We start from the raw sequence: 14,346 nt of genomic DNA, 5'->3' as shown, positions 1-14,346 counted from the left end.
TCACGGTTCGGGTATTTTATTGACGATAAACTCGTTAAAGCCGCAGAAAATCATCCCAGTTAGATTTATGTCTTTAAAATGCCAGCAAGGGAACGAGGCCGTCCCGTACCACTTGTTCGGCCAGATCTGAGAGCTACCAAAACGCAAACGACCACTTGATCATGAGAGCGCCAAACAGATGTTGTGAATTTTACTTTATTGAATAAGATAAATTTGCGTTTCATTCACAATATATATGGCCGGTTTCTGCAAAGATCAGTAAAAATCAAGCTGTAAACGAATTTTAAAACAGCATGACTTTACACGGGGTAGAGGATGCAGTATTTTACCATATTTCATTTACTTTTATCCCAAATCGTATAAATTGACACTTTTCAACGATCTTTGTCGGATAGCGTGGTTAAAAGTGAATATCATCCCTCGTTTTTTGTGCAGTCAATACAGGAAATAAAAAGTTTATATTCAACTAAGTAAAGCCATAAGTAGACATTTCAGTGAAAATTTAACTACAAATTAAGTCAAAGAGTATATTTGAAAAATGTGCCATCATAACCAGATCCAACGTCGGTCTGTTCGCGTTACAATAACCCGAAAACTTTTTTTTTTCCGTATTCTTGGCATTTTTATTCGTACTTTCGAAGAGACCATTACTTGTTGCTTTCGCCCTATACTGACTTCATACCACACAGATATACACACACATACATACATTACATAGATACATACATACATTACATACATACATACATACATACATACATACATACATACATACATACATACATACATACATACATACATACATACATACATACATACATACATACCAACATATGAAATTTTTATAATTCGCATGCTTTATATTTACATGTTATCATCCAAGTACTCATATGCATCGTCAGATAGCCAGCAAAATCCTGTTCCCACGAAATGGCAAAACATATATTTGGAAAGCATTTTCTGCTGTGTTGAATTACGGTTTAATAATAGTAGTACCCATTCAAGGGTATTCTGTACAAGGAGGGGGTGTTCAAAGTGAAAGATAATAGGTCCGTGATAAACTGAAAACGAAAATAAGGTCAGCTACGGTTGGAAGATTTTAGGTTCACCAGCTTGTGTCAAATAGAACAGATCAAGTATTAGCTGAATTCAGTGACAGTGACACAGTAATTTGTCACAAAACATGCTACCAGTCATTTTAGCAGTTGAGCTTAATTTATTATATTACTGGTATAAATACGTGCTTATTTTGTCATAATCTGATGCTATATGGCAACTTTTCATAAAAAATGATGGGCAGACAACATTTTTCATCAGTCACTTTATCGCTACATTTATTTTCATTTCAGGATCAGCTGGGTCACCGAACGACGGTGGCGACCCGCCAAACTGGATGACGTCAGCATCGGGTCGGAAGAAACGCTGCCCCTACACGAAGTTCCAGACGCTGGAGTTGGAGAAGGAATTTCTGTTCAACATGTATTTGACGCGGGAAAGGCGGGTAGAAATCTCTCGACTACTGAACCTAACCGAAAGACAAGTCAAGATATGGTTCCAGAACAGACGAATGAAACTCAAGAAACAAAATCACAGAAACGCAATCTCTCTGATCCATTGAAAGACTATTTTAAAACGCGAGATTAAAACACGAGTATTATTATAACTCAGTTCATTTTTCGTCGAAATGAAATATCCTGAACTGATATCTGACTGTATTATAAACTGTCCGGTTTGAACCCAGTTATTTCAAACCTTGAAGTACCAACCCAGGACATGTGTCGTCTGCTCCGACAGTTTAAATATACAATAATCCAAACAATTGTAATGAATTTTGTGAGCATACAAAAGACGGCGACTAAATTTTGTTTTTGCTTCGTACTTCGCTGTATAATAAAATGGTTGTTGAAAGAGTATGACAAAATCAAAGGACATAAATGTCAACACGAAAATATAGCTAGCTTTTATCACGTGATACGTTTTGAGTACCCTGGATATCTGTCATCATTTTCGGAAGTATGTTAATAACATTTCCATATAAATCTTTTCACCGCCTTTATTTTTCTTATTTTAAGTTTTGTATAAGTTTGGTTTTGATCAGAGAAATGGCGTGGATGGCGTATGTTCGCAGTAACGCCAGATACTTAAAGGGTGTGTGACGTCATTTTTTCCCTTCAAAATGGCTGCCAATCTATTGAGAGACAACTGTATTGTACAGCATTTTATGGCAGCAAACCTGATGGTAGACGTGTCTGGTCATGTAGACGTGCTTTTTTGTCCACCGCTCGCTCTGTCGTCCGAAAACGGACGAAACAGTATCTCTAGAAATCACGCCAATTGGCGCCAATTGTCTTTTGCCAAACAATCTTGTACCGACTGTAGCTACAAGCTAGCTGGCGTACACCTTGGAACGTCGTGTTGAGACACATTTCCCATCGTTTTATTGTTAACATTGCGCGGGAAAAATCTTTTGAACTTTAAAATGGAGAAACCAGTCTTCCTAAGTTTTGAAAAGAAGATGTACTGGACATATTACATTTTTCATTCTATGTAATTATGCTAATTTTGTCGATCTCTATTTTCCCCATTTTCCTGTGTATGGAATAGCTCTTTTTATAGAATATACCGGGGCTATTCCAATGCTGTGGAAATTTTGGGGTAAACGGGTTTAAAAAGGCACAATTGTGAGAAAACCGCTTATGCTGTACAGGGAGTGCTTGCTTTAGCTTAGGAAATATAACGAACTTGAATTTACGGGTTGTGTTACTAATTATTTTATGTAGAGCACAAACAGTAGATAGCTTATTGTCGTGTCTGCACTTTTTGTGAATAAATAAAGTACTTTTTCCTTGCTTATTTTAATACAAAGTTGGAGTTTGTAAAATCCAAATGAATTTGGCGCCTGTCAGTAGTGCTCGGCCTTATGCGTTGTGTGTGTTTGTAGGCAAGCTTCTACGTTCTCTGTTGCATTTTGGCGCCAAAACGCTGTCGTCTGCACAGGAAGAAACTTGCATGCAAAGTTCAACAACACCGAGGGTTGTATTTTTTGATTGTCGAAGGAAACAGCGCAGTTGTTTTTTTCTGCAATGCACCCCGGTCGACAACATTTTCAATGTACAGAAAAAATATCAATAAACTTCTTTATAATGTCGCACTCTTTTTGGCTATGCTACGTCATTTCCTGCAGACAAGCTGAAAATTGTTTTCATTGTTCGAGTGACAACCAGGGAATCTCCTTTCTGGAGTGCAATTGTTAGACATTGTAACCGCTATCGGACCCAGGGGTAATTTGGCCACAAAGCAAATTTGACAGCGTCATTCGTGACAAAGTAGCCTCAAGTGATCCATCATTTCCGCATCCAACAAGTTCTTTTCAAGTTCAATAGATTTGAATTGTCCCTCTAGCAATTCGATGACTACACACAATTTGTAAGGCTCTCTCCACACAAGGCGTCAGCAGACAGCAGTTCAAAACTTCGCTTCCTGTTAAGATCTGCACTTTGCGAAATCGTTAGCGGCAGAAATTGATCAAGTGTATGCTTCCTTGACGCAAAGCCCCCGATGGTAGCTTTTCGGCGGCCAATGATTAAACTGTCTGCTCACTGGTTTGTCGTGTGACGTCACACACTGTAATGTATTAGAACGACTCCAGACAAGACAGGGGAGAGAGATGTTACCAACAGGTATATCGGCAACCCAACATTCAGTACAAAGTCATCGGTGGAAGACTGAGCTGACATCAAACAGTCTGTGAACAACCGGAACGTTTGATTTTTGTCCAAAACTATGCAAATCACTGAGTGTGGATGCACTCGTCGTTAGCAGAAAATTCCCTGAATAGTGCATTAAATCTTACTAAGACTCCAATATTTATTGTACATGATTATCTTAGAAAAAATTGTGACTTACTATCTACGAGTGAAGGAGATTGTACTATGTCTTCGTGGCAATAAATCAAGACACAGGTACAGGACAATTCCTCATACACGACAGAAAACGACAAGGATTTTGGCGGCAAAGTTTAATTTCAGGGTGAAACTTACTTTTGAATCGGTCTGCATGAACAGTAAACAGCTCAGAAAGCGACAGGAGGACTGACAGACTGTCCGGAATAGAGACCGGGGATAGAGACCCTGGGTGTGCGTGTTACACGTTCTCCCTACTTCCGATTCAGAGCACGCGCGGGTATCCCAGAAAATGGGACCTCTCCGTTGATTTTACCATTTTTTATTGTTGAGCATACACTTAGTGCCACCTTCCATCATTTTCAATACACTATAGTACGTCTCAATGGATGTATCTCTGGCTTGTTGGTAATTGGAAAACAGTGGTAATTTGAAAAGTACGCGACTTGTATCGCTTATTTTCCCTTGTCAGGATTATGAGAAAAAGGCGGGCGATTTATCTTTCACTTGTTGTCAAGCTATCATTTTTTCAGAGGAAAAATTGCCGAACGATTTGCCTCACCAAGAGTGTGTTTTTTTTTGCGTTCAAAACTGTTCCCAAAGCGAATTGAAAGAATGTGCCTGGTATATTGTGAACACAGCACCATAAGCGAAAAGACAAAATACGGAATCCAAACAAAACAGTAACACGGATATTATTTCGGCAAATCAGACACATTGATACTCATGCGAATACACTCATCATGGGAAATATACAGGTATTAATAATTCAATCTTTACATGGGACATCATTTTCCCAGTGTGATTGATATACTAGAAGGTGGGGACAGAAATCTCGTGTGTGTATGTATGTGTACGAGAGAAAGAGAGAGAGAGAGAGAGAGAGAGAGAGAGAGAGAGAGAGAGAGAGAGAGAGAGAGAGAGAGAGAGAGAGAGAGACATTGGAGATGACATTCGAATCAGCTTCTAAATCGTTGACAATTACCGAAACAGAAACCCAGTAATCCCGTTATCACCAAAAAGACGGGATATAAGTCGACCTTGTGAAGCAAACATGCTCAGAACATAACGTAGTCGATTCTCTTTGCTACTAACAATGGGAGACATCAGAGACTCGTCTCTTACTCGCCGCCATAGGACCGATAATGTTTTTCGATAATTTGAGTGTAGCCATAATAGCGGTTGACTGGTGGACTGGCGAAAATTAATTTGCGGTTGACTTAGCGAAACGGCATGGTCTCCGCTTAGCAGGAGTGCCCCCCGGAGCACGCGTCGAACAGAGTCGAACTGAACCCGTGTATAGAGGGCTTAGATGCCGTTCATAGACGGTTCACTGATCACAATTTTGGCGGCAATTTCGAGCCAAACGTCAAGTAAAGAAAACAGGGGGAAAAACAAAAGAAATAAGGAGTCTTTGAGGGTAATTTGTTTGTCGGGGATTTCATTACAACAGCTCGCGGTTTATAGGGTTGGACAGTACTTTGGGGTCAACTCAGGTCACCGCATATCCTATCACTCACTTCAGAATCGAGGCTCAATGAGAACGCGCTATTAAAAATAGAAGCCGTGTTCTCGTGACGGAGTCTGCTCATGAGCAGAGTCAATGGTCTTACGTGAGTCGACGACCTCTGTCCCAATTTACTACAGATGTGCAAATCTAGATCAAAATGGCTTTGTCAAGAAGCAGGCGACAGCGTGCGCGGCAGTGAACAGAACAGACAGCCGCGCATGAGGGTCTCTGTGCGGTCGGCGAAGTGCAATCGCAGAACACGAAAATACGCGGCAGTTGTATAAATGTGCTCGCTCCATTGTCTGACTACACGATCCATCTCAATTTACACTGTCACTGTACGGATCTCAGCGCGCGACGCACCCTCCACCAGTGTGATGGGGGATATATTTTCTCGCATGGTAATTCTCCCCTCACGTATGTCATCTCCCAAACAGGCGCTGTAGCCCACAGAAGATGTATAGTCCTTTATGCAAGCCCTACCCCCGGTAATGCGAGTGGTCTACGATATAGCCTCAACGTGGAGGGTGGAAAATTGGACCCGCTTTGAAAACACCAGGCTATTCTTACAATGATAGATGTTGTTTTATTCATGGCTTTGTTTGTTGGTTTAACTTTTCTGATAGGTTTTACGAGTTATTTTTTCCTCAGACCTTGCCCATATTGTTCGTCATATTCTTCTTTTAACCTGCTTAGGGCCAATTGCCAAATCCATATGCCAGTACCTCTGCCTTTGAAACACAAACCACGCCAATTATCAGGGCAGACATACGGACAGTAAGATTTTATTTTCAGACAGGCTTTCATGTTGTTAGTGTCGGCATTGTTTTGCATCACTTTCTCACTTTCGCGCCGGGCACCTCGTTGTGACAACTCAGCAGACGACACCTCAAATCTCACTGGCAAATCTGAGCGTAGAAAACATATCATTATCCGGAACGTTTAAAATTTGGCACAAAATTACCCCTCGATTTAAAAGGGGGTGAAATTGCTTCACGGCCTGGCTCAGGTGGCCCGCTTGTTGTCTAACGCCTCTCTCGCCTTCCCGGTTTTTTTTTTCAAAGTTAGCTTTTACTGCGACAATCTGCTAACAGTGGAGAGCAAAACCACTCCGCCTGTCATTATCTAAATAGGTCCGTTTGTAGACACAGAGAACTGATACATTTGCTGTGCTTGGCGGGAGTATCAACAATTTTTCTCAATTAACTTAGTTGAACGCGACGCCAGGATCACGTGACCATTTTACCCATTTAGTTTGCCTTCTTGAGAGTAAAACGCTTGCATGCAGACATAACATTGAAAATGGACCTACACACGTACATGCACAGAAAATTGTCTTGCCAGTTCATCAAATATCGAAGATGTGACGAAAATTTGTAGTTTACTGTCTATTCGAAATTATACGTATGATTAAGTTGTCTTTGGGACTTTAAGAATTTTGTAAGCAGACCGTTCGCTGCGGAGAGAGAGAGAGAGAGAGAGAGAGAGAGAGAGAGAGAGAGAGAGAGAGAGAGAGAGAGAGAGAGAGAGAGAGAGAGAGAGAGAGAGAGAGACAGACAGACAGACAGACAGACAGACAGACAGACAGACAGACAGACAGACAGACTTAAGAACTACGAATTAAACTAAAAGGGCAAAATTTGTCTCGACAAAAATATCAACATTAAACACCAAATTTCAATATCTGTTCTTTATTCACCGGCATATATGAACATTATTTTTGTTATTTCGTCTGTATTGTTTTACCTAGTATCACTTATTTTATGTACAGGAATATGACTGGAAAAAAAATTTGTTCAACTCTGGCGACCTTGAAGGAGCACAGCTAACAGAAAACTCCGAACAGATAAGAGGTCAAAGGTCAATATATTGCTATTTGATCAACAGAGAGATGACAAATCAAAAATTACAGACGCACACGCAGACTTACTCTCAATTTAACACGATGGTTTGAAAGTTATAGGTACATGGGTCGGTCAAGATCGCCGGCAACCACATATTTGTGACATGATAATTTCGTCATAAGTGCACGTGACTTAACGTGGTTCAAGATATCTTGTGACAGCACTTTTGCAATGTTTCCGATGCGGTGTTTCTGAGAGAGAGAGAGAGAGAGAGAGAGAGAGAGAGAGAGAGAGAGAGAGAGAGAGAGGGGGGGGGGAGAAGCACTATTCGACATTTTGCCGTCAGATGTCCTTGTTGATAACGCATTCTCGTGAAGCCAATTGCTTGCAGATTTTAATGGACGCAAAATCCAAAGAACATATTTGAAGAGTGTGCACTGTTCTAATTTTTTGCCTCATATTTTCACAGTTCACATCGCGCGTGAATCCGTTGGGGAGTGACACACGTTGATCTGAAGCCGTATTTCAGAATAAAAAAGCAATTCACAATCATTCAACATAATTTCTGTGAGCCTACGACCAAAATACTCAATGCGAAACAAAGCTAGCACCGCAACGGATAAAGGCGGGAATATATTTCAACAGTAACAGGCTTATACATTTATTTCTATCAGGGTGGCGCGCATTCACGAGTGTGCAAACTGTACTGGTATATATTGTAGGCCATGACGTTGACTGACTGACAAAACCGGAATCAGAAATTCTGGAAGAATGCTGATGAGTGAATAAGCAAAGAGAAATGTTTGTTCCTGTAAACTATTACTAAATTGTGTGTACAAAAAGTGTATCAAACAACATACCCATGCCCCTGCCACTTCTATAATCCTTCCTTTTGAATACTTGAAATCCTTAGTAAAAATCCTCAAATCCCTGTAATTGAGTGAAACGATTGCTAGCCTGCTCAAAATTTCCAAACAAATCTCACAACAACAACAGTTCAGTGAAAAGTGCCAAGTTTTAAGTGCAAAGACTAACATTCAATACGTCACTCATGACATCACAACTTATATATATGCAGACTTATGCGACTGTTTGTTACTTTGACACTCAGGCTCTCGCCCTATTGCCTGTCTGCGTTGGGGACGTTTAGCAATTGCGAAGTTCAAAGGTCAGGGTGAAAGGTCAGAGTTGAAGGTGACTCCGGGGTAACTTTGTCTTTTGAAACATCCAAACAATTAACTAAACACTACCAGTAAACAGTTATCTAGTTCTTTACGTAAGATTTCAGGATGAAATGAAACGTGTGTGTGTTTGAATACATGTGATTAAGTCTCGATGCAAACTGCAGACTGCCCCAATCATTTAGAGGAGGGGGGGCTGACGCAACGTGTGTACGAGTGAAGTAATGTATGCTGATAGGTACTCAACGATACCCACATATGAGCCGAGATCCCGAGCCAACTAGATGCACTGGTGAGTGCTGACTTTAAAGGAGTATGCGCCTCGAAAGTGAAAGACCTAACATTTGCTCAAACTTTCCTCAATGAATCTTTTAACCATTCTCTTTCAAAATCAAGAATAAAAATCGGGGATCACTGTGCAAATTCTTGTACTGCAGAAACAAATTACCCGAGACTTAACGAAATTCAAAATGGCTGCTATCCCTTTGTTAACTCTATGGAGACAAATAACATTTTGGATTTTCGAAAACCCAAGACGGTGAAAATATTTCTTACACCAAGAGCTTAAAGTAAGCCTCCACAAGTTAGAGATCAGAAAAGAATTTTAAAAGTTTGAGATTCCGAATATCTGTTCCCAGAAGCGCGTTCTACCTTAAAGCACACACAAATAGAAGAAACAGACTAGCAACGCGGCATGGCTTTTGTTCCATGGTCGTCTCGGTAGACTATGGCCTTTTTATATTAAAATGAGCTTCACAGGTGTTAGATTTTTTGAGACCTCTGTTCGCGGTTGATAATTGCACGAGATTATGCAAAAAGTACGACGAAATGGCATCGTGCTGCCAGTCGCGTAGCAACCATACTTACTTTGTGAGCGCTCAGGGCAGAAATACTGCTTCACGCCAATCAAAACATAACACGCCCGCAGTTTCATAAACACGTCCTTCAATGACCAACTTTTAATAGACGATATGACTGACCGTTAACCATTGAGTAAAACCAGACAGCATCGATAGGAGATTTTAAAATTTGGTTGAAACACACTTATTATATATTCTTAAAAATGTGAGAGGAATTTTTAAAATGGTAAAACTCACTTTCCCGAAGCTCAAAACTTTACCGTTTTCGCCAGTATGCCGATTCCTCTCAGCACCACATGACAACAATAACACAAACTTTGCCGAACATACTTTCGCTTAAAAATTGGCGAAAACCCGGAAACTACCGAAGGGTGCAAGGTCGGCACTCTTCGGAAAAGCGAGGCGAGAGCTACCTGAGGCGAGGCGAACACGAATGACTTAAGTAACCGCTTCACGCCTTGAACAATACCCGTTGCCAGTCTGTTTCTATTTGTCTGTGCTTAAAGAGCTTGAAGCACAAAGGTCCCAACAAATATAGCGAAGTGCGTTCAGTTCAGTTAGAAGATTGCGTCTTGGTGGCAATTAGTCTGACTCCTAAACTTTTACGATTCTATTTTGGTCTACCATTTGTGGGGTCTCATTTCGAAGATTATTGAGTAAGTTAAGTTTTCACCCATATAATCTTATGAAAATCGGGAATTTTATTTGCTTAAGTAGACAGCACAGGGATGGCCGCCATTTTGAATTTCCAAATATCTGTAAATATCGGGTAAATTGTTTCTTCACTACCAAATTTTGGTCCGTGACCCTTGATATTTATTCTTGATTTTGAAAGAGAATGGTTGCAAGTTTGCTTGAAGAAAGTCTGAGGAAAAAATGACGTGCCTTACATTTTCGAGGCGCGAACTCAGTTAAGAGAGTACATTATCATGACAAATCCGGCCGGGACGGGCACAAGTGGACAGAAAGTCGGACGCAGACAGGCAGAAATATGTATACACATGACAAAATGATACGCTAAACTGTAAACATAGGGCCAAAGTCCCTGAAGCTACTATAGACATGGATACAAAATTAAGTATTTCCTGACTGTATGAAATTATCTCACTAAGGTCATCCTAGGGACCTGTAAACCAAATGTTAAAACTTGTGTGACCAGCGGTTTTGAAATGAACAAGCCTCCCAATAGTTGACAGAGCTCTGCTGTGTTATGTAGAGAATAACTATTTGTGACACATGTATTGATGAAGAAGGTGAATATCTTTGATAGCTCATTTCAGGATGGCCTGACCAAAAATGGCAAAATTAGATGCAAAAGTGAAGATTTCATCATAATCTAAATATATTACATTAAGATAAAGCCTAGAAACCTGTATAACAAATATCAAAGCTATCAGATGAGTAAATTTTGGGAAACAAATATTTTGACCAAAAATGGCAAAAATTGACCCAAAAATACAAAAATTGAAAATTTCATCAAATTACGATATATCACACTAAGACAACCCCTAGGAATATGTATACCAAACATCAAAGGCATCAGACAAGTAGTTTTTGAGAAACACATTTTTGGACCAAAAATAGCAAAAATTGCACCAAAAATACAAAATTGCAGATTTCATCACATAATCAATATATCATATTTAGTTTATCTGTAGGAACCTGTATAGCAAGTATCAAAGCTGTCAGACGAGCGGTTTTGGTGAAATAAAGTTTTGACCAAAAATGACCAAAAAAATTCCTTAAAAATACAGATTTGCATATTTCATCACAATTTGAACAAATCTAAGTTGGGTTATATCTAGGGACCTGTATACCAAATAACAAAGCCGTATGACTAGCGGTTATGAAGGAGAAGATTTTTACCAAAAACGCCTTTTTTGGTGCTTATTTGCATATTTTCAACAATATCAACAAATTAAAAAAAGAAGTTTCTCAAAATCATATTTTTCATATACACAACAAATATCAAATAAGTAAGTACTGCGGTTCTCAAGATATTTGAGTGGACGGACGCCTCACACACATACATACATACATACATACATACATACATACATACATACATACATACATACATACATACATACATACATACATACATACATACATAACAGGAGGGCAGACAGACAGACAACACTGGTTGCATGAAATAAGCCATCGCCCGCACGCACGGAGACTTGCTTTGATATATCACTGCATTAGAGGGAGTTCGAGGACAGAGTATTCTGAAAGGGAGGCTGTCGTCGAAACTTTGCTCAAAGGTTGCCTGGGACCCCTACGACCGATGTAAACACTGTATCTAGGGTTCGTTGGCGATTGATGAAAGTTAAATTATGTTTGTTAACAATAAATATCGCAAAATTTAAATGTTGCAACTACGTTGACGTGATGCATCTAGATTCTATTCATGAAATACATCGTTTGTAAACAAGAAAGTCGCACACGCGCAGTTCCGACGACACCCTCCCTTTAAGATATGAAAGAATGACAAACGATATGCCGAGAGTTCAGCGACCATGATGGATTCATGCAGATCGGAGTCGTTATGTCAAATAAAAGTGAAGTGTTAAAATATAGTTCCGATGGGAGACCTCGGTGATTCACGATGCTATGCGAGTAAAGATTGCCCAATAGTAGTCACTTTAATCTCAGAGAAAAATGTGTGTGTACAGAGATGCATAAAGTCGATAAGCATGTTGCTTCAACATTGAAACAAATCCTCCAGATGTGAAAAGGTATATTTTTCTGCAAAAGAAGGCTGTCAGAAAGGGCAAGCTACCGAACGCACTTTTCCAATCAGTCACGCCGGCCTGTCATAAGACACGTGTCTGTGTAACGTGAACGTGTCAAAAAATCAAACGATTTTTCTCGTTCTTGTGTGACGAACAGGCACACTGCGTCACCGAGGTATATTCTCCCGGTGCCGTGCTGCTGTATGTTCTCGACGAGAGACACGTAATGAAACGTTCCTAGACAGCGCGTTAGAGAAATGCATAATGCCCGTTTTATGCAGAATGTGCCGATTTTCATCGCTATGGAAGCACTACACTCCTTATATTATGCAGACCATATTTCATGCATGGTAGAGTTATGCCAGAAAACATACATTTTTGAAACATATTGTGTTTCTATTCACCGTTTTTGTGCCTCTTCAGATTTTGAAAAATATTTTTCAAAAATTGTTTTCTTAATTCTTTTTCAAATTTTGGCTAATTTTCTAAAGCGCGGGAACTACAGAGACAAAGATATCAGAATGCATTCAGAATGAAAAAAGTCTTATATCACTCACGACTGTTGCTGGCTTTCCACGCAATTGTTTGCAGGAATTCACCATTGCACCAGGATATGGTCGGGGTTTTTTTCCTGCTCGTTTTTTATCTCACTGAAATCACGCATGTCAATATTGACACTGTTGGTCATATGATTTGACTGAATGCACAAATGTGATGAGAGTGTCGTCCTGAAATTTGATATAAATTGCGGAGGTCGAGTCGTCTGCTTCTTCTTGACTCGCTTTGCAGTTACCGATAAAATATGTCTTTCATTCAATATTGCTCTACGCGAACTTTACTTTAATATTCATTGATAAAAAAATTCCCGCCATTTTACTTTGAGTCAGTCGTTCAATAAGATAATCCCGCCATTTCTACTTCCAAAGTGGCTGTACCTAGGCAGTGTGTATATCACTAGAAGGCAAGCGAAACGTGCTATTACAAATCTTGCGAAATAATATCGTCAACTGGGACGATTTATATCTGCTGTAGGTAAAGTATGACTGCTGTAAAATGTAGTCCAGGTAAACATTAAAAACAGCGGGAACAATTTCATGAACGAACGACAAGGAAATGGAAAGTTTGTCTTATTGCTGACGACAAACTGATACGACATGCGCGCGCAACATTGATAGAATAGTTGAGAAATTTCTCATTTCTGGTAGAAACAGAGCACGCTAAAAATGTCGTCAAAATTATCATCGTCATCTCGATAGTTATTGCCATCGTCACCACTGTAATCACAGAGTGAATCCAATTCTTTGTCATTTCTTTTGCCGCTAGCATCGTCAGTTAGCATGATCATTTTCATCTTCATGGTCATTGTTAATAATATTTTCAGTAAAATTGATTATTTGAGACGTTGATTTCAAAACCGTTGCATACAAGACTTCAAACGAGAAGTGTGTACCAACAGAAAAAAAAATCATAAACAAGTGCAACACTTTGATATACAAATCATGATCAAAGACGAATTCGATAACCAGCTAGTTCCAACCCGTCGGCAGCATTTACAAAACAAAAGTTTGGTATTTGCCTCTCATTTACATATAGAGTAAAAATCTGTGAAAAATTTGTATATCAGTTAATAAACATCCACCACATATGTAAGCCTTAGATTTTGGTATTCGACGTAGTCGATCTCACTCAAAATAAACCTGAAAATCGGGAGGAAGCCGGCGAAGGACGACAATATCTGTCATCGGACTTGGCGGGAAATGGGGTGAATCACCTAACTGATAGCAACTTAATGTCTTCAACTGTGTAATGAGCGTTTTGTCACTGTTTTTAACATAACACCTACCGTTTTATGAGGTGTAAGGATAGAAGTATTGAAGATTTTGCCATATCTGACGGCTGTAATTGTTGTACTTAATTCAAAGTTCTCACATTTCAGTGAAATAATTGAATAAAAATTATATTCTTGATCTGTTATGCATCGTAACTCATCAATGTCTGCGTTATTAATGACTTTTTACGGTTCCTTTAATTAGCAATTTGCTGCAACTCTGGAACTAAAGGACACGTTGATTGGAATCATGAAAAGATAAAAACGGTATATGTCAGCCTTCTTTGTTGACCTCTCGCTGGAGACGAAAATAATGCTCAACGTTTGAAGTTGACCTTGTTCTGTCTCTGTCTTTCTGTCTCTCTGTGTCTCTCCGTCATTCACTTTGTCCGTCGATCTGCGTATCCGGATGTAGATTTAACAGTCTGTCTTCCTCTCTTGTCCTCGCACCCTGTTCCCCAACCCCCTGTTCTTTCTCTCTGTATC

The 14,346-nt window shown here is 39.6% G+C and overlaps 1 protein-coding gene and 1 long non-coding RNA gene across 7 annotated transcripts in view; one reads left to right on the top strand and one right to left on the bottom strand.

Annotated features, from left to right (window-relative positions):
* Nucleotides 1–3,151, top strand: part of LOC139124066 (homeobox protein Hox-A10-like) — a 100,975-nt gene extending 97,824 nt beyond the window's left edge. For all 6 annotated transcript variants that reach the window (XM_070690196.1, XM_070690192.1, XM_070690197.1 and 3 more), the window contains one exon: nt 1,350–3,151. In XM_070690196.1, the coding sequence (XP_070546297.1) occupies nt 1,350–1,618 (269 nt within the window). In that variant the 3' untranslated portion in view covers nt 1,619–3,151. The remainder of the gene's footprint in view (nt 1–1,349) is intronic.
* Nucleotides 1–14,346, bottom strand: part of LOC139124070 (uncharacterized) — a 73,196-nt gene that overhangs the window by 34,737 nt on the left and 24,113 nt on the right. The window lies entirely within an intron of this gene.

Source organism: Ptychodera flava, assembly GCF_041260155.1.
Source record: "Ptychodera flava strain L36383 chromosome 23 unlocalized genomic scaffold, AS_Pfla_20210202 Scaffold_23__1_contigs__length_28996876_pilon, whole genome shotgun sequence".
Lineage (NCBI taxonomy): Eukaryota > Metazoa > Hemichordata > Enteropneusta > Ptychoderidae > Ptychodera > Ptychodera flava.
This window is presented reverse-complemented; position numbering and strand designations above follow the sequence as displayed.